Raw genomic sequence first — 26,990 nt, forward strand, 5'->3', positions numbered from 1 at the left:
TACCTTGAGTTGTTCTTTGAAAGCAAAGTATTTTCCTGAGCAGTTAAGTTCATAGTTGAGCTGGCACTTCTGCTCCTCCAGGGTTTCACTATCCATATCACTCCCCAGTTTGGCCACTTGTTTTCCAAACATCCTATGATACTCATCCAGAATAGCTCTAGAAATATTCTTGACCTGCGTGTGGTAGTCACTTACCGCCTAGGAAAATACAAAATGTCTGGTAAAGAGGCCTCGAAGAGATCAAGATATATAATGGAAGTCTGAAACCAGATTGGGTTTTACGTTCAATAATGCTTTAGGTATAAACTGCCCTTTAATTTTCAGCTCAGAAACTACCGGCCAAGATTAAATACTGTTCACTATTCATTATTTGTCACTGGTCACAAACTGAACCAGGAAGGGAAATAGTGAAGCTACAATTTCTCACCCCTTCTATAAAACATACTGAAGAGTCTATGCCTTATTTTCAAATGAGTGCACTCAACACCTTATTACTTATAGTTTCACCTTGGCTCTGGCACTTACCTTCTGAGCTCCTCCTGTCCGACGAGTAAGAGGTGGCCTTGGAGGAATCATTTCCTTGACCCTGTACCAGAAAAAAATGACAAAACAAAACCAAACTTTATTATCTGCAGATTTCCTGTCCGACGAGTAAGAGGTAGCCTTGGAGAAATCATTTCCTTGACCCTGTACCAGAAAAAAATGACAAAACAAAACCAAACTTTATTATCTGCAGATTTCTATTCTCTTGTTCCTACTTCCAAAGGGCCTATATGGGAGAGATCTAAGTTCTGTTCCCATATCACACTTGAGCACTGCAATTCTCTCATGTAAAACCTAGATGTGAACCATAGAATAGTATATGGCTGTGGACTAGATAGGGAAGAACCCAGGAAGTAGCTGCTCAGAAAGTAGCTGGGTTGTACTTTTGGCTAATTTGAGCCCTGGCTTTACTCTTACACCTTTTTAAAAACTGCTATTGCTCTCAAGAGATTGCTTGACTTAGGAGTTGGCAAGAAATGGGTGTTATCATTTTAGGTGCACCCTGTAGAGTCTCTGAAAGAATGAAGTTTTGGAAATCTAAACAGTACAGCCAAGTGAATGCTTATCCTTCCTTTCTATCCAGGATAAAAAGTATACTCTTGACACATAATTTATGACTGCATTAAATGATAATAATTATATCAGATGTGCTGATTAAGAAAATATATTTTGTCACTGTCAACGTACTTATGCCAAAACTTCTAACTTCCATTTTCGGGAGACCTTACAAAAACTAGAGGATATTAAACTCTTAGCTCTTCTTCCTTATAATTTCAGATCCTATTGAAGTATATAGTATTGCCTTAAAGTTTACAATCAAATTCACAAATTAAATTTTTATTTAATAGTTCCTATGTAATTGTCTACCTCTGCTCATAATTTCTAATTTTAGTTTTATTTATTTTAACAGGTAATATATCCCTATGATTAAAAACTTATGAAGTATAAAACAATATATATTAAATTGTCTCCTTGTTGTGGACCTTGTTGACAACCCTGTTGTGTGGTCTCCCAATATCTTCTCCAAAGACAATGTTATTTATTCACTCATTCAAAATATATACTGAGTCGCTATCATTCATCAGGAACTTTTCTAAGTGTTGGGGATAGAGCATTAAATAAATTAGACAAGGGGCACCTGGGTGGCTCAGTGGTTGAGTGTCTACCTACAGCTGAGGTCGTGATCCCGGGATCCTGGGATCGAGTCTTATAACAGGCTCCCATTAGGGAGCCTGCTCCTCCCTCTGCCTATGTCTCTGCCTCTCTCTTTGTGTCTCTCATGAATAAATAAAATCTAAATAAATAAATAAATAAATAAATAAATAAATAAATAAATAAATAAAAATTATTTCCCTCATGGAGCTTATATTCTAGTGGAGGAAAGAAAGAATGATTAAGATAAATATGTTAGTGATATGTTAGTGACATGGAGAAAAATAATGCAGTAAGGCAGACAGACTATGTTGGGGGTTAGGGTGGTGAAATAGGGAAACACATTTCCTCAAGCCACTTACTGAGATGGTAACATTTGAGTAAAGATCTCAAGGAAGCGAGGAAGCAAGTTGTGTAGATATCTGGGATAAGGAAAGTACAGACAAAGGGAACAGAAAGTGTAAAGGCCTTGCTGCAACAGTGTGCCTGGCATTTGTGAGGAACAGCAGGAAGCCAAATGTGGCTGGACAGAAAAAGTGAGAGCAATGTACATACAGAATATGTTAGCACTTGTAGGCCATTGTAAGGACTTAGGCTTTTACTCAGAGTGTGCCAGGGAGTCACTAGTAGTTTCTGAGCAGAGGAGTTAGTTACAGGAGTTGACCTCCATTTTAACACAATCAGTATAAAATAAATTGCCCAAATGTCCATCAACTGAAGAATGTGGAATAATGTGATATACCACAGTTAAATATTATTCAACAACAAAGAAATGAAGTACTGATACATGCTATAGTCTGGATGAGCCTTGACAGCATTATGTTACATGAAAAAAGCCAGTCACAAAGACCACATATTGTATCATTCCATTTATATGAAATGTCCAAGGCTGGAAAATCTATACAGACAAAAATTAGATACATAGTTGCCTATGACTGCAGGGTTCTGGGTTGGGTGCTGGCATGAGAGTTGGGAGGAAATGGAGAGCAACTGCTAATATGTATGTGGTTTTTTTTAAGGGTAAGAAAAGTATTATAAAATTGATTGTGGTGAAGGCTATACAACTCTGTGGGTATACTAAAAGCCACTGAATTGTATGCTTTAAATGGGTGAAGTGAATGCTAGGTGAACTATATCTCAATAAAGCTGTTACTTAAAAAAAAAAAAAAAAGAATAAACTGAAAGGTAGAATGTAGGGAGACCAGGTGAGAGATTACTATGACTCTGACCAGAAAGTTTATGAGAAATAGATATATGACCTCTCTCCATATTAGATCAGGAAAGGTCCAGGCTCCATATATAAATTTGGGAGCCATTAGGATACAGCTGGTAGTAGAGCCATGAGATTAGATAAAAACCAAGGAAGTTAAGGTAGATTGAATAAACGTCCAAAGACTGAGCTCTGAGAGACTCCAACATCAGAAGCTGGAGAGATAAAGAAGACCAGAGGAGGAGGAATAAAACCAAGAGGGTATGATATCCTGAGAGCCTGGTAAATAAAGTGCTTGAAAGAGGACTGAGTAATTACTCACTAATAATAGGTCACAATGACCCTGGAAACATTGGATTGACCCCCATCATTGGATTTTTTAAAAAGATTTTATTTATTCATGAGACACACATACACACACAGAGAAAGAGAGAGAGAGACAGAGACACAGGCAGAGGGAGAAGCAGGCTCCCTGCAAGGAGCCCATAAATATGGGACTCAATTCTGGATCCCAGGATCACACCCTGAGCTGAAGGCAGACAACTCAACTGCTGAGCCACCTGGGCTGCCCAAGAATGCATTAAATTTATGTATATTATTATACATTGACATAGATTCAGCAGATATATATATATATGTATATGTATGTGTGTATATATATATATATATATATATATATATATATATATATATATATATATATATACATGCCTCAGGCAGGAACCAAAGGCAAATTACCTTTTATGAGTATTGGGTCTGATTTTCTAACACTGCCATTTTAATTTTCCTTTGCTCTATAATAGTCATTTGGGCTAACTTGGAGGAGAAATCTATCTTCTACCTCCCTACAGCCAAAGAAAAACTTTCAGGTAATAACCATATCTCATTAAAAAGTCTAAGAATAGGGGCACCTGGGTGGCTCAGGTCCTGATCCTGACATCAGGATCTGAACTCCTGATTGTGAGATTGAGCCCTATATCAGGCTCTGCACTCAGCAGGTTATCTGCTGGAGATTCTCTCTCCCTCCCCTTTGCCCCTCTCCATCACACTTTCTCTCTTTCTCCCCCCATCTCTTTCTAAAATGAACTTATCTTTTTAAAAATAAGATAAAATAATACTACTGTGCTGCATATTTGAGGAGTACCTGGCTGGTTCAGTCAGAAGAGCATATGACTGATCTCAAGGTCATGAGTTCAAGCCCCATGTTGGGTATAGAGATTACTATAAAAAAAAAGAACTTTAAAAAACCCCAAGAAATAATACTGTATTGCATGTTTGAAAGTTGCTAAAAGAGTGGACCTAAAAACTCTCATCACAAGAAAAAAAATTTTTAACTAGATTTGTTGTCATAATCATTTCACAATGTATACAACTATTGAGTCATTATGTTGTACACCTGAAACTAATACAATGTTAAATTTCAATTATACTTCAATAAAAAATTATAAAAAATTGCACCTACATTTGCTATAAAACCTTCATTAAGCATGCTGTTATTTTGTCACTCAATATTCCCTATGTAAGAGCTTAAATGAGAAATCTGTTTTAGAATTTAATGCCAGGAGGAAATCTGATCTCTTTTGGAACTAGTATGGGTCCTCCTTTATGATTAAAGCTGCATAAATTTATAGGACTTCCTTTTTTGTTAGAGAACTAATATTTGGTGCTTATTTATGAAAGTTCTACTTAATACTTGCCTCCTCTTTGTTTCCAGAACTTGAGTTTTTAACTCTCTATTTCCAGTTTATCAACTTTATTTTTATATATGTAATTTATAGTAAATATTATCAACTTATTTTTGGAAAGAGACTAAACAGTTTTAAAAAGTTTTGGGGATCCCTGGGTGGTGCAGCGGTTTAGCACCTGCCTTTGGCCCAGGGCATGATCCTGGAGACCCGGGATCGAATCCCACGTCGGGGTCCCGGTGCATGGAGCCTGCTTCTCCCTCTGCCTATGTCTCTGCCTCTCTCTCTCTCTCTCTCTCTCTCTGTGTGTGTGACTATCATAAATAAATAAAAATTTTTAAAAAATAAAAATAAAAAGTTTTGAAATTTTTGGTATAAAGGATAAATGTACCACTTCCAGCAAGTCATTCTCAAAAGAACACCTCTAAATGATTAATACTTGAAAAAATGTTTAATCTCACTGAATCATTTATAATGTAGATTAAAATTAAAATGAGAAACTTTTTCCCCTGTCAAAATAGCAAATATAAAAACGTGTTGTGAATGTATGAAGAAGGAGTAGGCTCATATTATCACTTGTGGGATTGCAAACATTTTGGAAGGCAACATGGGGATAGTTATCAAAACCCTTAAAAATAAGTTTCAGTAGTAAATAACCTCCAAGATAAAAAGCTATCATTTCCTTTCATCCTGCACTGAGCATAGTGCTCCTCAAGTTGAAGTCTAGATGTCAGCAAAATCATAGAGTAAAAAACTCTAAACTCCCATCCCTCTGTAGAAACATTGAAAAATACAATAAGAAACTGTCAGAACCAACTCTGCCAGAACTGTGGAAGACAGTCAAAGGCTTATAGCAACCAAGCAAATACCAAAGTAAGAAAAAGGCAATTACAATAGTGTTACAGCTTTGTGGCATTTTTACTTGCCCTTGCCTCACCCCATTCCCAGCTCAGTGGCAAATTGAAAATGGAAACCAACATTTCCAGTGTGGCACACTGGGCTCTGATTCTGGAGAAGCAGAGCAGACTTTGTTCCCAAGTTATTTCATTTGTTCTAACCTATCTGGGGCTACTTGAATGACTGACATAAGGCGCTCAATTCTGTTTCTTCTTTCTTGAAATCCACTCATGGTAGAAAACCAGTGGGTGTGCATTGCCCTAAAACATGGTAAGGTTATCAAAAACTCACAGCTCTGTGGGACAGAAGATTATGGTTACCACACAACAAACCACCTAAGGCCTAGGAAGAAAAGCCTGACAGGTTTTTTGGAAATTAGGGTATTCAAAGTACTTGTGTAGAAGAATTTAGAAAGCTGCACACATGTTCAGGACAGGATACATGTTCAGAAAAGAGCTGAGAAGACCCTAAGCTTCTACCACTGACTGATCTATAATCCCAGTGGAAGCAGAAAGTGAAGGCTGAGGCAGAATTACAAACAGCCTCGTTAAGAGTTAAAAGAATGCTCCAGGGGCACCTGGGTCAGATAAGTGTCCCATTCTTGATTTTGGCTCAAGTCATCATCTCAGGGTCATGAGACTGAGTCCCACCTCAGGCTCCTTGCTCAGCAAGGAGTCTGCTTCTCTCCCTCCCTCTGCCCCTTTCCCCATTCACATGTTCTCTCTCTCTCTCTCTCTCTCTCAAAAATAAATAAATAAATCTTAAAAAAAAAAAGAATGCTCTAGCATGGAGTCATTCACAAAGATTTTTTAAAAGATTTTTTGTTTTATTTTTATTTTATTATATTAAGATCCTGGCATTTAAGAAAATCTCAATCAAAACACTGACTGAACACAATCTATAACTCAATAATTAAGAACAGCAAACCCCAGGGAAGGGGAAAATCTGATTTCCAAAGTTCCCACATCATAATATCAAACTGTTCAGTTTTCAACAACAAAAAATCACAAAATGCATTAAAAAGTAAAAGTATGGCTCTTTCAAAAGAAAAAAGAAATTTATGGAAATTTTTCCTGAAGAAGCCCAGACATTGGACTTGGTACAAAAAGATGTGAAATAAAGCAACTTGTGCTCAAAGAGCTAAAGGAAACCACAAACAAAAGATTAAGAGAAATCAGGAAAATGATGTATAAGCAAAATAAGAATAGAATATTAGTAAAGAGACAAATTATTAAAAGAGCAAAATAGAAAGTCTGTAGTTGAAAAGTACGATCACTGAAATGAAAAATTTACTAGAGGGTTCAACAGATTTGACTTGGCAGAAGAAAGAATGAACAAACTTGAATATAGGAAAATTGAAATTGCCTAGTCTGAGGGACATAAAGAAAAACAAATGAAAAAAAGTAAACAGGGACTAAAATCTGTGGGACACAATCAACATACACAATTTGTACAATCAATATACACCTTATGGGAATCCCCGAAGGAGAAGAGAGAGGAAAAGGAGCAGAAAGACATGAATCTATACATCCAAGAAGCATAACAATTTCCAAGCAGAATAAACTTAAAGAGATCTATACTAAGACAAATTGTAGTCAAATTGACAGAAGCCAAAGACAAGAGAAAAACTCAAAAAGCAGTGAGAAGAGTGACTTGTCACCTAAGATAAACAGATAATTTCAATAATGTCAATAAGAATAACACAAGCTATTGAGGCCAGAAGGTACTAGAGTAACATATTTAAAGTTTTGAAAGAAAAAAATGTCAGCCAAAAATTCTATATACAGCAAATTACCCTTCAAGAATGAAAAAGAAATTAACAAAATAAACAAAGAGTCTATTAGTAAAACCTAATCTATAAGAAATGCTAAAGGGAGCCCTTCAGGCTGAAATGAAAGGACATTAGTAAGTAACTGAAGAAATAGGGAATACTGGTAAAGGTAAATATGAAACCCAGTATTATCATACTTTTGGTTTGTACTCCTCTTTACTTGTTTTTAGAAGGTAAATGCATAAAATAGCAGCTAGAAATCTTTGCTAATCTGTGCTAATCTTTTGCACAACGTATAAAAATATAATCTGTGGTAGGAGCCTGGTTGGCTTGGGTCATGATCTCAGGGTGGTGAAACTGAGCCTCGTGTCTGGGTCTGCACTCAGTGGGGAGTCTGCTTGACATCCTCTCTCTCCCTCTCCCTCTTACCCTCTCTCTCTAAAAAATAAATCTTAAAAAATCTTTAAATAAATAAACAAAATCTGTGACAACAATAATATAAAGAGGGAAAGATGGAGACATAGAGGAGCAGGGTGAATAGTATTGAAGCTTAGTTGGTATTCTCAAATTAGGTTGTTACAGGTTTAAGATAGTCATTATAATTCCCAAGGTAACCACAAGAAAAAAGAATGAAGACTCAAATTACTAAAATCAGAAATAAATAATGGGGACATTCCTCCCCATTTTATTAAAGAGATAAAAAGAATAGTAAGAGAATATCATGAACAATTGTCTATCAACAAATTGGATAACCTAGATGAAATGGACAATTTCCTAGAAACACAATCAAAACACTATGGTACAATATAAAAACAGTTTTTAAAAATTACATTTATTTTTAAAAATTACATTTATTTATTTATGACATGAGTAAAGTTTCTATATTACACATTATTATATATTATTATGTGTGTAATATAGAAACTTTACAATAATTCCAGAAGGATAATACTAGTTTTTTTTAAGTGGCTATCACTGAGTGAGTAGAAATCTGAGTGTTTTTGTATAGTTGCTGATCTCAATTTTTTCAAAACCTTTATTTTTTTTAATAATGAGCACATAATGCTTTTGTAATAAGAAAACAACAGGAACAAAGAAAACTTCATCTGAGGCAGAAAGCATGGAAAACTATATTTATGAAGACAATCTGAATTCCTTTTATTTATACCTAAAATGTTTTTGCAAAACAAATATAAGAACCATTGCTACACACCTTCTGGCTAGCTCTTCAGGCATTCGCTTTGGAACCAAGGCTTTGTCCAGCTGAATCTCCAACACGATGTATGTCCCTGCTTCTACATATTGCTGTAAAGATAGTTTAATTTATTCTTTCCATTAAAAACAGATATTTATGAACAAATTTTAGTAACATAACATTCACAATATAAGTAAGAAAACTGCATATCCAACTATCTGTATAGAGCTTGATCTTTCTATATTTTTAATATAGAAAAATAACTGAAAAAAAAAGAAAAATAACTGAAAGAAAATAGTAACAGTGGTTATCTCTTGCAGAAAAGCATTTCCAATTTTTTTTAATTTTATTTATTTATTCATGAAAGACACAGATAGAGAGAGAGGCAGAGACACAGGCAGAGGGAGAAGCAGGCTCCATGCAGGAAGCCCGATGTGGGACTCGATCCTGGGACTCCAGGATCAGGCCTTGGGCTGAAGGCAGGCGCCAAACCGCTGAGCCACCCAGGGATCCCCGCATTTCCAATTTTATTCTTGGAAATTTCTACCTCAGCTGAAGCACTTCAGCACATTTCTTGGAAATGTTTTAAGTAAATGCTATTCTTTCTGCCACCAAATCTTTGAAGACCTGAAGAAATATTCACATAATGTTCTGATATTCCCACTCACAGCATCCACATCATTATCTACCAACTGCAACCTGATGGACACTTCCAGAATCTTGCCAGTATCCTAAATATAACATCCCAAATTGAACTTATCATTTCCCTTATATTAACCTCTCTTTTGACATTTCTCTTAATAATTTTTTCATCCTTCTAGAATGTAAGGCTTGAAACTTGAGTTATCTTTAGCTTTTCTTCCTTAGCACCCTCAAACTTCCCAATTCTAGATCTTGTCTTTTCAAGTTTCTGACTTTCTTTACTACAGCCTCTTTCCTAAATCAAACTGGCATCAACATTCATCTCTACTATGATAAAAACCTATAAACCGATATTTGAAGCCTCTATCCCAAATTCATTCTCTTGTTCATTCTCTCTCTCTCCCTCTCATCCTTGCAAGAGTTCTACCCTTAAATACAGATAAGATTTTATTTCCACATGACATAAAAAATTTTAATGTGAGTCTCCAGGAAGAGGCTCAAGAGTTCCTCATCACCTATATAATGAAACCCAAACTTTATACCAAGCCTTTCAAAGTCTCTCTATAACTCAGTGCAGCCTCTCTGCCTCCTTTCTCACTTCCTTCCAGAATCTCTCCCTTCTTTTCATTTCTTTGTGCTGTATACTAATTTAATTGACATACTCCAAATTCTGCTATCTTCTTTGTGCCCTGACTCAAGCTATTTCCTGGCCCTGAAATGCCAATCCTGTCATCTTCCTCTGGCAGTGTTCTCTTCATCTTTCACTACTTAGCACATATGCCACCTCTTCCATGAAGCCTTCTGAGACTGCTCCATCCTAACAGTCATTAATCTGTCTTCTCTGAGACCTTGCAGCCCTTTTATTTGTACCTCTATTACAGCATTCATTAAAATTCTGTATTATGGTTAGTTATGTACCAATCTGTTTCACCCACCAGACTGTTGAGTGTCCTGAGTACAGATGAATAAATGCTGCAGATCATGCATTTTTGCATCCCTCCTAGTACATAATATAGAATTAATAAAAGCCATAAACTCATAATGTTAGGAAGGACCTTAAAGTTAATTTGGTACTACCTGCCCATTTTAGAGAGTCTTAACGAGACAAAGAAACTTATCCAAAGTCATAAACTAGTCATGGCAAATATGGGATGGTAATTAAGATAAGAGTTTTTCACAATACCATACTTAATTTTCCAACTCTTTATGCATAATTACCTGTCCTTCTGGATTGTGGCTTAGAGGGGGTTCAACTTCCAAAGGAGTATCTGAGCTTTGAGATTTTATACTAGGTGGTTGCTGAAAGAAAATGAACACACCTCAAAAACTGAACTCTTACATGATCTTCACAACGTCAGGAATAATGATCATTATATTGCAAGAAAATGCAAACTAAACTGATGCAATTTACCATATAATAAATCAGTATAAGCCTCTGGAATGTAACAAAATTAGCAAAATCATCACCTTCTCAACAACCTACCATATCTCCAGGCCTAGGCTTTCCTTCTATATCCTTTTCTTTAACTGTTTTATCTTCTTTTACGTTCTTGGAAACAGCAGGTTTAGACAATGGAGAATTAATTCCTCCTATTTTATTATTCTGAACCAAATGATGGCCAGTATCCCGGAACAAGCTAAATGAACATTTGGTCTGAAAGGAAACAAACAAACAAAAATGCAATGAATCACAGACAAATGAGACAAATTTGAAAGACCTCTGTTTTAATTTTTCTCACTTAGTTTTCTAGATAATCTCAACATTGTAGAGTCAGAGGGAGATGCAGAAATGAAAAACTTTATTGACTGCCATCCAGCTGAGCAGGTAAAACCATCATAGAAAGTTAGCTGCCTATCCGATTATTTAGATTATTATGAAGAGATCTTTGTTTCATAACTCTTATTCCCAGAAAGCTCTTAATCTTTGATACATAATTTCAGATTAACTTCAAGTGGTAGAATTTATTTATGTATAAGAAATATTATCCAGGGGATTCCTGGCTCAGTGGTTGATTGTCTGCCTTTGGCTCAGGGCATGATCCCAGAATCCTGGAATCGAGTCCCACACTGAGCTCCCTGTGGGGAGCCTGTTTCTCCCTCTGCCCCTCTCTCTGTGTCTCTCATGAATAAATAAATAAAATCTAAAAAAAGAAAAGAAAAGAAAAAGAAAAAAATCTAGGGGGAAATCAAAGAAAGAAAGAAATATTATCCGGGACGCCTAGGTGGCTCAGCAGTTAAGCATCTGCCTTTGGCTCAGGGCATGATCCTGCCGTCACAGATAGAGTCCCACATCGAGCTCCCTTCAAGGAGCCTACTCCTCCCTATGTCTCTGCCTTTCTTTCTGTGTTTCTCATGAATAAATAAATAAAATCTTAAAAATATATATATTATCTAATTACTAGTTGGCCTATCAACTCTAATTGGAAAAATAGGGCAAGTTTAAAGTTCAAACTAAAAACTTTGTATCAGGATCCCTGGGTGGCGCCTGCCTTTGGCCCAGGGCATGATCCTGGGGTCCTGGGATCGAGTACCACATCAGGTTCCCTCCATGAAGCCTGCTTCTCCCTCTGCTTATGTCTCTCTCTGTCTCTCATGAATGGATAAATAAAATCTTTTAAAAAAATAAAAACTTTGTATGGTAAAATTCAAACTTTAGGTAAATGACTGGAAAAGAATCTCATAACAACTTTTTAATTAAACAACATGGATGAAATCTAAATATAATTTATGCTGAGTGAAAGAAGCCAGACCAAAAAATAAAGAGAGGAAGAATGGTCAGAGGTATGAGAAGACACAAGAAAACTTTGCAGTGAGGTAATGGATATTTATATATATCTCGATTATGGTGATAGTTTCACTGATATACTATAAATACTCACATATATGTCTTTGTGTAAATGCAGGTTTTCAGTTCTCTTGGGTAAGTTCCTAAAAATGATTCTCTGGATTGTATGCTATGTTAGTGTTTAACATATATTTTATATATAGCTTTTCTACCAAGTATTGAGATCAGAATATTGAAAATTCTAAATGTTACTGTCAGATTATCTATTTCTCCTTTCAATTCTGTTGGATTTGGCTTCAAGTACCATGAGGTTCTTTTGTTAGGTGTGTATACATTTATAATTTATGTATTTATTATATATAATACTTTATTTTTTATTTTTAAAATATTTTATTTATTGGGCAGCCCCGGTGGCGCAGCGGTTTAGCGCCGCCTGCGGCCTGGGGCGTGATCCTGGAGACCCTGGATCGAGTCCCACATCAGGCTCTCTGTATGATGCCTGCTTCTCCCTCTGCCTGTGTTTCAGCCTCTCTCTCTCTGTCTCTATGAATAAATGAATAAAATCTTTAAAAAAATAAAATAAAATAAAATATTTTATTTATTCATTCATGAGAGACACAGAGAGAGGCAGAGACATAGGCAGAGAGAGAAGCAGGCTCCATGCAGGGAGCTTGATGTGGGACTCAATCCCAGGACTCCAGGATCACACTGAAGGCAGACGCTTAACTGCTGAGCCACCCAGGTGTCCCTATATATAATACTTCATAAAGTCTATCTTCCTGATTAATTGACCCTTTAATCATTATGACATGCCGCTCTATGTTCTTAGTACTTCCTTGAAGTCTATTTTGTTGGATATAAATATATAAATATATAAATATATCCACTCAGTTATGTTACATTTTCCATTTGCATAGCATATCCTTTCCATCCTTTTACTACAATTTATGTGTATCTGAATCTCAGTCTGTCTGTTTTTAGACAGCATATTATTGAATCTTGATTTTTTTTTAAATCCAGTCTTATCTCTATCCTTTCATTAGGTTGTTTAATGCTGCTTACACATAAAGTTATTGTTGAAGTATTTACATGTATGTTTGCCATTTTGCTATTTGTTTTCTATATATCTTGTCTTTTTTGTTCCTCTGGTACTCCTTTTTTTAAAGATTTTATTTGGGGATCCCTGGGTGGCGCAGCGGTTTGGCGCCTGCCTTTGGCCCAGGGCGCGATCCTGGAGACCTGGGATCGAATCCCACATCAGGCTCCTGGTGCATGGAGCCTGCTTCTCCCTCTGCCTGTGTCTCTGCCTCTCTCTCTCTCTCTGTGACTATCATAAATACATAAAAATTAAAAAAAAATAAATAAAGATTTTATTTATTTATTCATGAGACACACACACACACACACACACACACACACAGGCAGGCAGGGACATAGGCAGAGGGATAAGCAGGCAGAGGGAGAAGCAGGCTCCATGCAGGGAGCAGATATGGGACTTGATCCTGGGTCTCCAGGATCACACTCTGGGCTGAAGGCAGTGCTAAACCGCTGAGCCACCTGGGCTGCCCTGTTCTTCCTTTAAATGCCTTCTTTAATGTTAAATATTTGTGATGCTCCCATTTAATTCCTCTGTGTGTGTATGTATGTATGTATTTATTTATTTATTTATTCATATGTATTTGTATATAGTAATATGTATATACACATACACACACACAATTTTCTTAGCCACCCTAACTAATTAAGATCTATATCACATTGATACTAACTTAATTCTGAAATAATGTAAAAACTTTAGTGAACCATGGTTCCATACTATCCTCCCTCCTTTATGCTACCATTATCATATAAATTAAATCTATATATGTTATAAACCCAACAAGATAATGCTTTATATAATGTCTTTCAAAGAAATTGACAGTAAAAATGAAAAAAAATATTTGTAAAGTCTTTTATATTAACTTAAATTTAACCATTCCTAGTGTTTTTTGTTTCTTCTGGTGGATTCATGTTAGCAATTGGTGCCATATCATTTCAAGCTGAAGAATTTCCTTTTGTGTTTCTTGCAAGACAAGTTTGTTAGTAAAAAATTCTTTCAATATTTGTTTATCCTGGGATATCTTTATTTTGCCTTCATTTGTGATTGCTAGAGTTTTCATTTAGCACTTTGAATATGTTATTCCACTGCCTTCTGGATTCCACTGTTTCAGAAGAAAATCAGCTGTTAACTACATTGGTGCTCCCATATAACCAATGAGGTTTTTTTTTTTTTTTCCTATTGAATTCATGATTTTTTCTTTGTCTTTAAACAGTTCACTATAATGTGTATATTGTAGATCTTTGTATGGGATTCTCTGAACTTCTTAGATATGTAGATTAATGTATTCATCAAACATGGGACATTTCCAGACATTATTTCTTCATGTGTCATTTCTGCCTCTTACTCTCTTCTCTCTTGGGACTCCAATTACAGTTATGTTGGTTGCTCTCCACAAGATCTCCGTTTCAACCAACAACATCACTGGGCATGGGTCCTTCACCACTGTCCCAAATTGTGTCTCTTCTATGGCAGCAAAGTTGCCAGTCCTCAGAGCCTATCCTGTCCTAGAAAAATTGTGATACTGATTAAGCCAAAGGAGTGGAGTAGGGAAGAGCTTAGGGAAGTTTTAGGAGCAGCCCCAAACAAGAATGCCTTAAACTCCATAGTTTTTCATTCATTAATACTTTTTAGTTTGTTTATGCCTTTGATCAATTTCCAGAGTGCTAAAACGATTTCTTTGTCAATTTTTCCAGCTTTATAGTTGCTTTTGTGGGGAGGCGGTAGGAAGTTTGACAACCTCCTCACTCAGACATAGCCAGAAAGATTTCCTCTCTAATATTTTCTATACATTTAAAAATTATGATTATATATATTTTAAAAGTTGTGATCATATTGAATATAATTTTATATCCTGAGTTTTCATTTAATAGACTATCACATGCATCATCTCATGTTTTTAAAACTTTCATATAAGTTTTAATATATGCACAATATTCTTCAAAATGCCAGTGTGTCAACTATACCCCTAGTGCTTTACATATTTTATCTATTTAATATGCAAAACAACTCTAGGGAATAAGCATTGTCTTCATTTTAGCAATGAATAAACTAAAGTTGAGAGAAACTTATTACTTGCCTAAAGTCATCCAGCTAGTGAATTCAAACTAGAGACTGACTAATTTATCACTAAATTATGATACAGTGTTTCCAGTGGATAGTCTTTCCTGCTTTGTCTAATATTAGTTGACCATATCGTAGAGGGCCCATTTCTGGATTCTCTATTCTGTTTCATTGATCTATGTGTCTGTTTTTGTGCCAGTACCACACTGTCTTGATGATCACAGCTTTGTAGTACAACCTGAAATCTGGCATTGTGATGCCCTCAGCTCTGGTTTTCTTTTTTAACATTCCCCTATTTGTGGTCTTTTCTGATTCTACACACCAGCAATTGTACTGCTGGGGATTTATCCCAAAGATACAGATGCAGTGAAATGCCAGAACACCTGCACCCCAATGTTTATAGCAGCAATGTCCACAATAGCCAAACTGTGGAAGGAGCCTTGGTGTCCATCGAAAGACGAATGGATAAAGAAGCTGTGGTATATGTATACAATGGAATATTACTCAGCCATTAGAAACGACAAATACCCACCATTTGCTTCAACGTGGATGGAACTGGAGGGTATTATGCTGAGTGAAGTAAGTCAATTGAAGAAAGACAAACATTATATGATCTTCATTCATTTGGGGGAATATAAAAAATAGTGAAAGGGAATAAAGGGGAAAGGAGAGAGGGTGACAAAACATGAGAGATTCCTAACTCTGAGAAATGAACAGGGGGTGGTGGAAAGGGAGGTGGGCAGGGTATTGGGGTGACTGGGTGACGGGCACTGAGAGGGGCACTTGATGGGATGATCACTGGGAGATAATGTTATATGTTGGCAAATTGAACTCCAATAAAAAAAATAATTTAAAAAATGATACACTAGTTCCCTTAGATTCCTAAGAATATCTTCATGTAGTAAAATTTGGATATAATTCTACTTATTCCCTTAAAATAGATTCCTAAAAGTATGAATACTATGAGAAAAGATTTAAGTATTCTAAGCTTCTTAAAACATAATGATAAAAAAAATTTTTTGCAAACAGTTTGTACTAATTTACTCTTCTAGCGAAGATTGAGAGTTGTTTTACCACATCTTTGCCACTAATGAGCAGTATTATCATATATATATATATTTAAGATTTTTATTTATTGATTCATAAGAGACACAGAGAAAAAGGCAGAGATAGAAAGAGGGAAAAGCAGGCTCCTCGCAGGGAGCCTGATGTGGTACTTAATCTCAAACCCCAAGATCCCGCCCTGAGCGGGAGGCAGATGCTCAATCGCTGAGCCACCCAGGTGTCCTGAGCATTATGATATTTTAAAGAATTGTCTAATTCTACAGATAAAATGATATTTTATTATCATTTTAATTTGTAATTCCTTGATTATAGATAAGGCCAAATGTTTCTTCTTATATTTATTAGCCACTGGCATTTCTTCTTTTGTGAATTGCTGTTTCATGTACTTTGCCCTTTAAAAAAAATGGTGTGTTTTTCTTATCAGTTTGATAAAGTGCTTTATATATATATTTTTAAAGACTTATTTATTTATTTATTCAGAGAGAGCGAAAGAGAGGCAGAGACACAGGCATATACTGTTGATGGGGATTTAGATTGTTTTCACCTTTTATTATCCTAAAGTTTTTAAGTATTCAATGACTGAATAACTGTAAGGTGCTCTATTTAAGTCCTAGTATACCAGCTGGTTCCAAACTTCAATTACAATGATATATATGCTAAAGATGTAAGTAAACACATATATAAAAGGATAAATAGGATAATACCCTATATATAGTTTTTTTTCTTACCTTTTCATAGACTGTACTGTCTAGGTAAGGGTAAACATGAAAAGCTCCCCGAATCCTCTTCACACCCGGATACAGCAATGGGACCATATTAACATAAGCCACACCATGAAATGAAAGCTGACTTTCATCATCAGCCTAAAGGATGATAAAACCAGAGGAATAAAAGGAATAAAACCAGAGATCTATTAGTGCTATAGAGCAATGCAGCATAAGATATGGAGCACTGACTTAGTTATCCAAAGACCTGGCTTTAGGAACTAGCTAATGCTACTTAACTATTGGCTTTAGGCCAGTTACATAGATATTTTGGATCTACATTCTTTTATGTTAAAAATGGGTTTAATAATATTATGATCACTGAAATAATGCATATAAAACAGTGTTAATAAATAGTAAAGGCAGTAGTTAAATCAATACATACTCAAATTGACAATATATATTCAACTGAAAAGTCAATTTCACCATGTTGCCTCTTAAGAAAAAGTGAAGGTTTGTAAAATAATTTAAAAAAATAAGAGAATCAGAAGCTGTGATTCTGATTTTTATCAATGAAAGAGACCTTACAAATCATTCAGACCACTGATGACAGACTTTAATTTATGCCTAAATTCTAATAAATTGGTGGATTTGTTTCAGAGTATTTGATTGAGAAAGATTCTGTATCCTTATCTGAGTTCAGAAAGAAAAAACATTTTTTAAAATTTATTTATTCAGAGAGAGAGAGAGAGACTGAGAGGCAGAGACACAGGTAGAGGGAGAAGCGGGCTCCATGCAGGAAGCCTGACGCGGCACTCCATCCTGGGTCTACAGGATCAGACCCCGGGCTGCAGGTGGCGCTAAACCGCTGCGCCACCAGGGGTGCCCAGAAAAAACATTTTGATTAATCAGTAATATCTGCCATGGATGAGAAGAATGAATGATATTTCCCACCATGTATTTGCCATCTCTAATTTCACCTAAACTCCCATTACAAAGATGAATACTTGTTAACTAATGTAACCATTTTTATGACTATATGGTTTGCCATAGAAAATTTTAGTAGGGAAAAAATCAATTTAGCAAAAGAAAACACATTTAATCCCCACAGGATTAAAAGTAATCTCTTTGATTACATGTATTATAATAATTAGAAATTAGAAATAAGATTAAAAAGTCCTATGTTCATGTAGTAACATTATGTTATTAAGGAAATTTAGCCAATGTATATTACATATTACAAAGGGAGAAGTGGTTACTAGCAGTAGTATTTTCATTATGCAAAAAACACTATTTTGAAAATAAAGTAATTTAGGTACTTGTTAAGGATCTGCTGTATAGCATGAGTCATGCTAGGTACTGTGGAGGATACAAAGCAGTCAATCACTGGATTCCTACCCTTAGCGAGTTTATGAAACAAGCAGAAAAGACCAGACATGTACAAATAAAACCAGAGAAAACATGTTCTAGGCTCACAAAGCTAGATCTTTTCAGAATAATGTACATCAATGAATTCTATTACTCTAATTATCAGGCTAAAACATTTTAAGTAGGATGTCTAAAAGAAATTCAGGAGGATGTATTAGGTTGAACCATGTTGCCAATATGTAACTACTGTGACCTATAAAAATGGCTGTTTTATGTGTTTTTATCAATGGTAAAACCATAACAAAGAAGTAAAAGGAAATAGGATGTCTAGGAATAAAGTCTAAACAAGTTTTAGTGGACAATGGGGAGCTAGGGTAACCAGTCATCCTGATTTGCCAGAGACAGGAGAGTTTCCTGGGACAGGAGATTTTCAGTGCTAAAACCAGGAAACTACTTGGCAAATCGGGTTAAGCTGGTCACCGTAGAGAGCAGCTACATCATTTCACACAGTCCTTTGGTATCATTTTAGAAATAGAACAAAAGATTGGGTCTGACAAGACATTTCTTTTTTTTTTAATTTTTATTTATTTATGATAGTCACACAGAGAGAGAGAGAGGCAGAGACATAGGCAGAGGGAGAAGCAGGCTCCATGCACCGGGAGCCTGATGTGGGATTCAATCCTGGGTCTCCAGGATCGCGCCCTGGGCCAAAGGCAGGCGCCAAACCGCTGAGCCACCCAGGGGATCCCAATACATTTCTTATATAAATATTTTTAAGCAAACAAATTAACCTTATCAAATTTTGCAGCTTTCCCTTTGGGTGCAATAGTCAGAGGAACTCTTGTGATCTCTACAGGCCAAAATCGACAGTCAGCAATTCGCTTCTGAAAACTGCAAATAAAAAATCAGCCCGTTAGTATCATATGCAAAAATGAGGTTAGTGTAATTTAAAGGTAAGTATTCCTTGTCTTTAGAAAGTATGTGGAATATAAGAAATAGTTAAAGGGACCATAGGAAAGGGGGAAACTAGTGGGGAAAAATTAGAGAGGAAGACAAACCATGAGAGACTCCTAACTCTAGGAAACAAAGGTGGAGAAGGAGAAGTGGGTGGGTGGATAGTAACTGGGTGACAGGCATTAAGGAGAGCACGTGATGTGATAAGCACTGGTGTTATACTACATGTTGGCAAATTGAATTTAAATTCAAAAAAATTAATGGAGATGCACCTGGATGATACACTTGATTAAGCAACACTCTTGGTTTCAGCTCAGGTCCTGATTTTGGCCTTGTAGGACTGAGCCCCATGGGACTGAGACCTTGGGGCTCAAGCCTCAGCGTGGAGCCTGCTTGGGAGACTATCTCTTCTACCTCTCCCTTTGCCTTTCCCGTCTACCCCACCCCCACCACCATGCTTTCTCTCCCTTTTTGTCTCAAAATGAATAAATACATCTTTAAAAAAGTAAAGGAATACACACACATATATAAGCATTTTTATTATAAATAGGTTTTTTAAACCTTCCCAAATCTAAAAATTCAAAAAATAATTCTACTACACTGCTAGCAGAGGCAGACTATACATTTTTTAGAGCAATTCAACAAATGAATCAAAAACCTTAAAGTGGTCACAATTTTTGACCCAGAAATTCCACTTCCAGTGATTTATTCTAAAGAAATAATCAGACAAGTATGTAAATAGTATAAGAGGTATTTATTTCTCCTGTGGAAAAAAAAAGTAGGACTTACAGTGTTAGCTCTGACATGTAAAGAGCTTAGAAGTTGTTGCTCCTGTCCTCAGAACAACAACAAAAAAGTCAAACTGAAAAACCAATGACCTTTCTTTTTTTTTTTTAATTTTTTATTTATTTATGATAGTCACACAGAGAGAGAGAGAGAGAGAGAGAGAGAGAGGCAGAGAGAGACACAGGGAGAAGCAGGCTCCATGCACCGGGAGCCGACGTGGGATTCGATCCCGGGGCTCCAAGATCGCGCCCTGGGCCAAAGGTAGGCGCCAAACTGCTGCGCCACCCAGGGATCCCCCAATGACCTTTCTTAATCCATTTAAGAAGTAAGTTCATGGGGCAGCCCGGGTGGCTCAGCGGTTTAGCACTGCCTTCAGCCCAGGGCCTGATCCTGGAGACCTGGGATCGAGTCCCACATCAGGTTCCCCGCATGGAGCCTGCTTCTCCCTCTCCCTCTCCCTCTGCCTGTGTCTCTGCCTCTCTCTCCTCTCTGTGTATTCTCATGAATAAATAAATAAAATCTTAAAAAAAAAAAAAAAAAGAAGTAAGTTCATGGGGCATATTCACCACCCTGAAACTTGGAGAGACAGACCAGTATTGAGAATCACAGTTGAGACCTTCTTACAAGTAGGAAAAAGCAATGGAGCCAGGAACTGGTAAAAACATTTTAATGGTAATTTTGACAAATTGCCAGAGGCTGGATTAGCCAGAGTTAGACTCCTGGAAGCCTAGTCTTAGGGAATTCCCATACTTTTTTGGTTTTAAATCAAGGAGCCCCATCAAATGTTCATGGTGAAGATATGGGAAAAATCCTCTTAGGCAGGAAGAAGGAAAAGCAACCATTTTGAAATATGCCTGGAGTGTTATCCATAACAAATGCCTACTTTTTAAAAAGATTTTATTTATTTATTCATGAGACACACAGAGAGAAAGAGAGGCAGAGACACAGGCAGAGGGAGAAGCAGGCTCATGCAAGGAACCCAACGCAGGACTCCATCCCAGGTCTCCAGGATCAAGCCCTGGGCTGAAGGCAATGCTAAACCATTGAGCTACCCAGTCTGCCCCCAAATGCCTACTCTTTAAGGGAAACTACTTTACCAGAGCCTTATTTGACCCAGGGGAAGGGCAATTAGACAACCCCAGCTCTGTCTAGCCTTCCTGTCTCACATAAGAAGAAGCAAAAAAACGCTGTTAAACACTTCTGAAGTTCACAGCCCAGGGAGTCAAACCATTACAATACTTTAACCACAGAATTATAAAACACTTCCCCTTTCCAACACTTTCCCACCACATCAGCAGGGTTCTGGTATAGTAACAATGGATTATAACTGAGAGGCTGCAAAACACAGACCCTATCTAAGAAAAATTCTTAGGCAAACCAAATACAACAGGGGAGGAGCAAAAAAGGAAACTGAAGCCTCTAGCACCTACAGTTACAGCAAACATTAAACACAGTCCAGCTCCTAGCCAGATTGATAGAAAACTTCACACTAAAAACCCTAATTACCTCACTTATTATTACCCAATACATAATGTCCAGCTTTCAATAAAAAATTACAAGGAATACTAAAAGGCTGTAAAAAAGACAAGAGACACAACATAAGAACTAGACTCAGATACAACATATATTTTGAAATGATCACATAGGGAATTTAAAATAACTATGATTAATACATTAAGAACTCTAATGGAAAAAGCAGAAACATGCAAATAATGTAATAGGGAGATGGAAATATAAGCAGAGAGATGGAAACCCTAAGAAAGAATAAAAAAGAAGTGCTAGAAATTTTAAAAACTGTAACAAAAATGAATTCATTTGATGGACTTAGTAGATTGAGTATGGCTGAGTAAAGAATCAGTTAGTTTGAAGATATGTCAATAAAAACTTCCCAAACTGGGATGCCTGAGTGGCTCAGCGGTTGAGCATCTGCCTTTGGCTTGGAGCATGATCCCGGAGTTCTGAGATGGAGTCCTGCATCGGGCTTCCTGCAGGGAACTTGCTTCTACCTCTGCCTATGTCTCTGCCTCTTTCTGTGTGTCTCTCATGAATAAATAAATAAAATCTTTAAAAAAATAAAAACTTCCCAAACTAAAATGGAAAGGAAAAAAAATGAAAAATCGTAACATTATATCCAAAACTGTGGAATAATTACAAAAGGTATAACAGGGGGATCCCTGGGTGGTGCAGCGGTTTGGCGCCTGCCTTTGGCCCAGGGCGCGATCCTGGAGACCCGAGATCGAATCCCATGTCAGGCTCCCTGCATGGAGCCTGCTTCTCCCTCTGCCTGTGTCTCTGCCTCTCTCTCTCTGTCTCTCTCTGTGACTATCATAAATAAATAAAATTTAAAAAAAAAGTATAACAGGAATAGCAGAAAGAAGAAATGAAAAGGAATAAAAGAAATACATGAAGTCATGACTGAGAGAATTTTACTAAATAACAGACCCCATACCACAGATATAGGAAACTCAGAGAACACTAAGCATCATACATCCAAAAAGAAAAAGGAAAAAAAAAACCTAGGTATATCATACTCAAACTGTAAAAAATCAAAGAGAAAGAGAAAATCTTTAAAGAAGACGGGGGTGCGGGGGGGGGGGGGACGACTCACCTTACCTATAGGGGAACAAAGATAAGAATTACATTGGATTTCTCTTCAGAAACCATACAAGTGAGAAAATAATGGAGTGAAATCAATTCAAAGTTTTGAAAAAAAACAAGCCACCGACCTAGAATTCTGTATTCAGGGAATCATCCTTCAAAAGTGAAGGAGAAATAAAGATTTTCTCAGTCAAACAAAAGTGAAGAGAATTTGTGGCCTGGAAACCTGCCATGCAAAAAATGCTAAAAGTTTTCAGAGAAAAAGAAAATCCTATAAGGTCAGAAACTTGGATCTTCATTTAAAAAAGAAGAGAATCAGAGAATAAAATTAAGGGAAAATAAATTTTCAAATTTTTCTTATTTTTAACTGATCAAATAGATCAAAATAATAATAGCAATAATGTATTCTTAACAAAATATCAGCAAGTCAATCCCAACAATGTATATTTATATATACACCACAGTCATGTGGGGAACCAGAGGTACATAGAAATTTTCTGAAATGTCTATGCAATTTTTCTGTAATTTTAATACGGTTTTTGAAAATAGTCTATGAATTGAAAAAAATATTAGAATTGCTCATTCAAATTATACATATATTGATAATCTTCTATTTCCCATCCTCTCCCTAAGCACTAGGTTACTGTAACAGAGACTGGTAGTTACCACACAATATCAAGTGCCCTGTTCTTCTTTAGTATCAAACTCCTGATTTAGTCTGAGTAACAATGTGTCTAATAAAAATATAATTCCTAGCCTCTTTTGCATCTAGAGATGGCCACTGAGATATAAACTGAGGTTGCAGAAGGCTCAACCTATGGGCTCTAGGAAGGCTCTATAAGGGGGCTAAAACACCCAGCATGTGTCCTTTTTTAATCCATACACACTGCCCCCTTTTCCAACTTTCTGTGAGGAATGTGAATGTGCAAGATAGAGCTCCAACAGCCATCTTAGACCATGAGACAACCTTGTGGATGGAAGGTACATGCTAAAGAAGATACAGCAAAAAGAAAGATGGAGCCTAGATACCTGATAACACTGTGAAGGTACCATACATACTAGCTCTGGACTTGTTTTATATGAAAAGGAATCAGAACCCACCTTAGTTAAGCCATAATCACTAAAAACTTCTGTTATTATAACTTGTGGTTGAAAAGATTCTCAGATCACTTTAACTCAAATACAGATAAAATTAACAAAAGTAACATTTCTTCCCGCCTACACTCTTTGGTGGTTAGACATTCCTCTTCCTACCTGGCCACTGCAGGAGGATCAAGGTAGCAGCGACTTTCCAAGTCCCAAATAATCCTTTTCTTTATGCACTCTGCTTGGTTCCTAAATTCCTTGTCCTGTAAAATAATAAGACTTTTGTTTCCTCGGTGTGCCATGGCTTCATTCTGCTCAATCTGTGAGGCATTCTTTTAATGGATTTGATCACAACACTTTTATTACTACTACTATTACTACTATAAATATGACTACTACTATAACTACTACCACATCTTAAATTTTAGGGTACTTTACTATTAATAAAGTACATAATATAAATTATTTATATTCTCATAACAATCCAGTACTAAAGTTTCAAATATCACTCATATAACCTCAGTCATCCAGTTCTCAACCTTAGATGCATATTAGAATTGTCTGGGAGCTTTTTAAAAAATCACTACCTGGACAGTGATATTTTGAAAGTAAATTCTTATGTAATTGATCTCAGTTAGGGCTTGGCCATTGTTATTGTATTAAAAGCTTTCCAGGTGATTCAAATGAACAACCAGGGTTGAGAACTAAAGATCTGGACTAAAAAACAATGGATTATTATTCAGCCACCATAAAGAATGAAATCTTGTCAGCAATGATATGGACAGAGCTAGAGAGTATTATGCTAAGTGAAATAAGTCAGTCAGAGAAAGCAAATACCATATGATTTCACTCATATGTGGAATTTAAGAAGCAAAACAGATGAACATAGGGAAAAAGAAAAAAGGAGACGGAGCAAACCATAAGGGACTCTTAACTATAGAGAACAAACTGAAGGTTGCTGAAAAGGAGGTAAGCAGAGAATAGGCTAGATGGGTGATGGGTATAAAGGAGGGCTCTTGTGATGAGCACTGAATATTGTATGTGAGTGATGAAACTCTAAATTCTACTCCTGAAACAATATCACACTGTATGTTAACTAACTAGAATTTAAATAAAAACTTGAAATGGAAAAAAAAGAAATAAAGCAAATTGTAACATAAAATCTCAATATGTAAAATAAAATATCTGATCTAAATAAAAATATAAACCAAAGAGCAGTATGAATTTTCACTAATCACAATGATGAGAAGATACTATACAATGTTTTTCAAATATTGCCAGACTTATTTCAACTATTTAAAATAGATACTTAAAATAATTCAACCATCCTCACTTTACAAATTATTTTATTGAATGTTTCCATTAATGATTATTAACTCGTTCAAGTAACATTTGCATGTATGCTTTGCAGTATTTTCTCTGCTTTTAACAAGTTTAGAATATACAAACAAAGAAAGAATTAAGAAAGAATGAGAGAAGGAAAGAAGGAAGTAGGAAAGAGAAGGCAAGAGGGAGAAAGGAATAAAAAAGAAAAGAATACTTTCAACAACCTAAACATCCACCAAAAGGAGACTTGTCAAGTGAATTTAAGTGTGTCCATAGGCAGCAGTGTGGAAAAATCACCAAGACACTAAAAAGCAAGTTGCAAAAACAGTGAGTATGCCACCATTTCAGTAAGAACAAAAACAAAAACAAAACAACCAATAGGAAAAGAATACATGTATGTACATATGTGTGTATATAAAGCAAAACTAACATTTTCCCCTGCTTTCAATATCATGAAGCACTTTATATACTCCATTAAAAACAAACTTAAAAAATAAAATAAAAATAAACAAATAAACACTTTATACCCTGAGATAAAACAAAAACAAAAAAAAACCTGTCTTCCTGACAGGTTTCAGTTCTGAAAAATAACAAGATTTTGAATACTTTCTATGAATCTAGATTTCCTAAAGAAAAACAATTTTATTCTTGTCTTTTACTATGCTGACTTCAGTGAGTCAGCCTTTCTGAAATGTTACTCTGTTGCACTCTTTACAAGGAAACTTCACTCTTCCAAATGTTTTTGCTTGTGAGTCTTCCTTTTTTCTTTTGAGTATATATATTTGCTTTTATGTACATGACCTATGACCATATAACTACCTACTCAAAAATAAATAAATCTGGGGTGCCTTTGTGGCTCAGTTGGTTAAGCATCTGCCTTCAGCTCAGATTATGACCCCAGAGTCCTGGGATCCAGCTTCAAGTAGGGCTCCCTGCTCAGGGGAGAGTCTGCTTGTCTCTTTCCCTCTGTAACTTCCCCCTTCCACCACTCATGCTCCTCTCCCTCAAATAAATATAATCTTAGAAAAAATTTTAAAAATGAATAAATTTAAAATAAAATAAAGAGCAAATTTGAATTTAATAAATTATTTTGTTTGTTGAACTTAAGAAGGCAGGAGATATTTTCATCAGAATCAGATAATTGTTTTAACAAGTAACAAATATATATAAATTTGAGGATTCAAAAAATGTTTGAGTATCTGTCTGTGTACTTATTTTATCACAAAAAAACTGCACCATTCTCTCACCTCAGGACGGTTGAGTTCTCCGTCTTCTTCCTCATAGGGCCCACCAATGATAAAAGCATCAGGAATGTTATTAGCTCCTGGAGCCAGAATGTTGGCAATTGGCCATTTTTTGGGCCTGGGAACTGGTTCTCTTTCTCCTCCAAGCTTCAGAGTTCCATTCTTGAACAAAATAGAATAATCTTTCTACAGAATAAATTATCATACATCAGGAAATTTTTTATGACTTTCAAATGAACAAAAAGATTACTGAAGTATCTTTTCAGTGTAATGTTGGGTGTTGTCTAACAGACACTTCCATCTGTGATTATCTGACTCTACAGGGGAGCCTATGCTCTTCATTGTCTTTGTGTTATTTTAAAATTATTTAATTGATAAAAATAGATAATAATGAAAAGTATTCTTATCCATAGATATGCAAATATATTTTATCTGGTGAAAATGTAATTGATTATTGCCCTGTGGCTGATGATGAGTTTAAAATTATTAGCAAATTCATTTCAACATTCCTGATTGCTTATATATGGGTTATTTCTTCAGATTCTCCTTTGAACCCTTTTTGGTTTTGGGAAAAATTAGAGAGGGTGACAAAACATGAGAGACTCCTAACTCTGGGAAATGAACAAGGGGTAGTGGAATGGGAGGTGGGTGGGGGGATAGGGTACCTGGGTGACGGGCACTGAGGGGGGCCTTGATGGGATTAGAACTGGATGTTACACTGTATGTTGGCAAATCGAACTCCAAAATACATATATATATATAGGTATTCACATATATATATATATATATATATATATATATATTTAAAAACAGGTTTTA

At 36.0% G+C, this 26,990-nt stretch overlaps 1 protein-coding gene across 10 annotated transcripts in view; it reads right to left on the bottom strand.

Moving 5' to 3' along the window:
• Positions 1–26,990, bottom strand: part of CFAP70 (cilia and flagella associated protein 70) — a 95,364-nt gene that overhangs the window by 34,291 nt on the left and 34,083 nt on the right. For 8 of the 10 annotated variants that reach the window (XM_038534317.1, XM_038534322.1, XM_038534319.1 and 5 more), the window contains 9 exons: positions 26,175–26,357; positions 23,770–23,864; positions 18,969–19,068; positions 16,834–16,968; positions 10,579–10,749; positions 10,314–10,394; positions 8,472–8,563; positions 526–586; positions 4–198 (listed from right to left, as the gene is read on the bottom strand). In XM_038534317.1, coding sequence (XP_038390245.1) covers positions 4–198; positions 526–586; positions 8,472–8,563; positions 10,314–10,394; positions 10,579–10,749; positions 16,834–16,968; positions 18,969–19,068; positions 23,770–23,864; positions 26,175–26,357 — 1,113 coding nt within the window. The remainder of the gene's footprint in view (positions 1–3; positions 199–525; positions 587–8,471; positions 8,564–10,313; positions 10,395–10,578; positions 10,750–16,833; positions 16,969–18,968; positions 19,069–23,769; positions 23,865–26,174; positions 26,358–26,990) is intronic. The other 2 variants (XM_038534323.1, XM_038534321.1) reach the window with 1 other exon arrangement.

Source organism: Canis lupus, chromosome 4, assembly GCF_011100685.1.
Source record: "Canis lupus familiaris isolate Mischka breed German Shepherd chromosome 4, alternate assembly UU_Cfam_GSD_1.0, whole genome shotgun sequence".
NCBI lineage: Eukaryota > Metazoa > Chordata > Mammalia > Carnivora > Canidae > Canis > Canis lupus.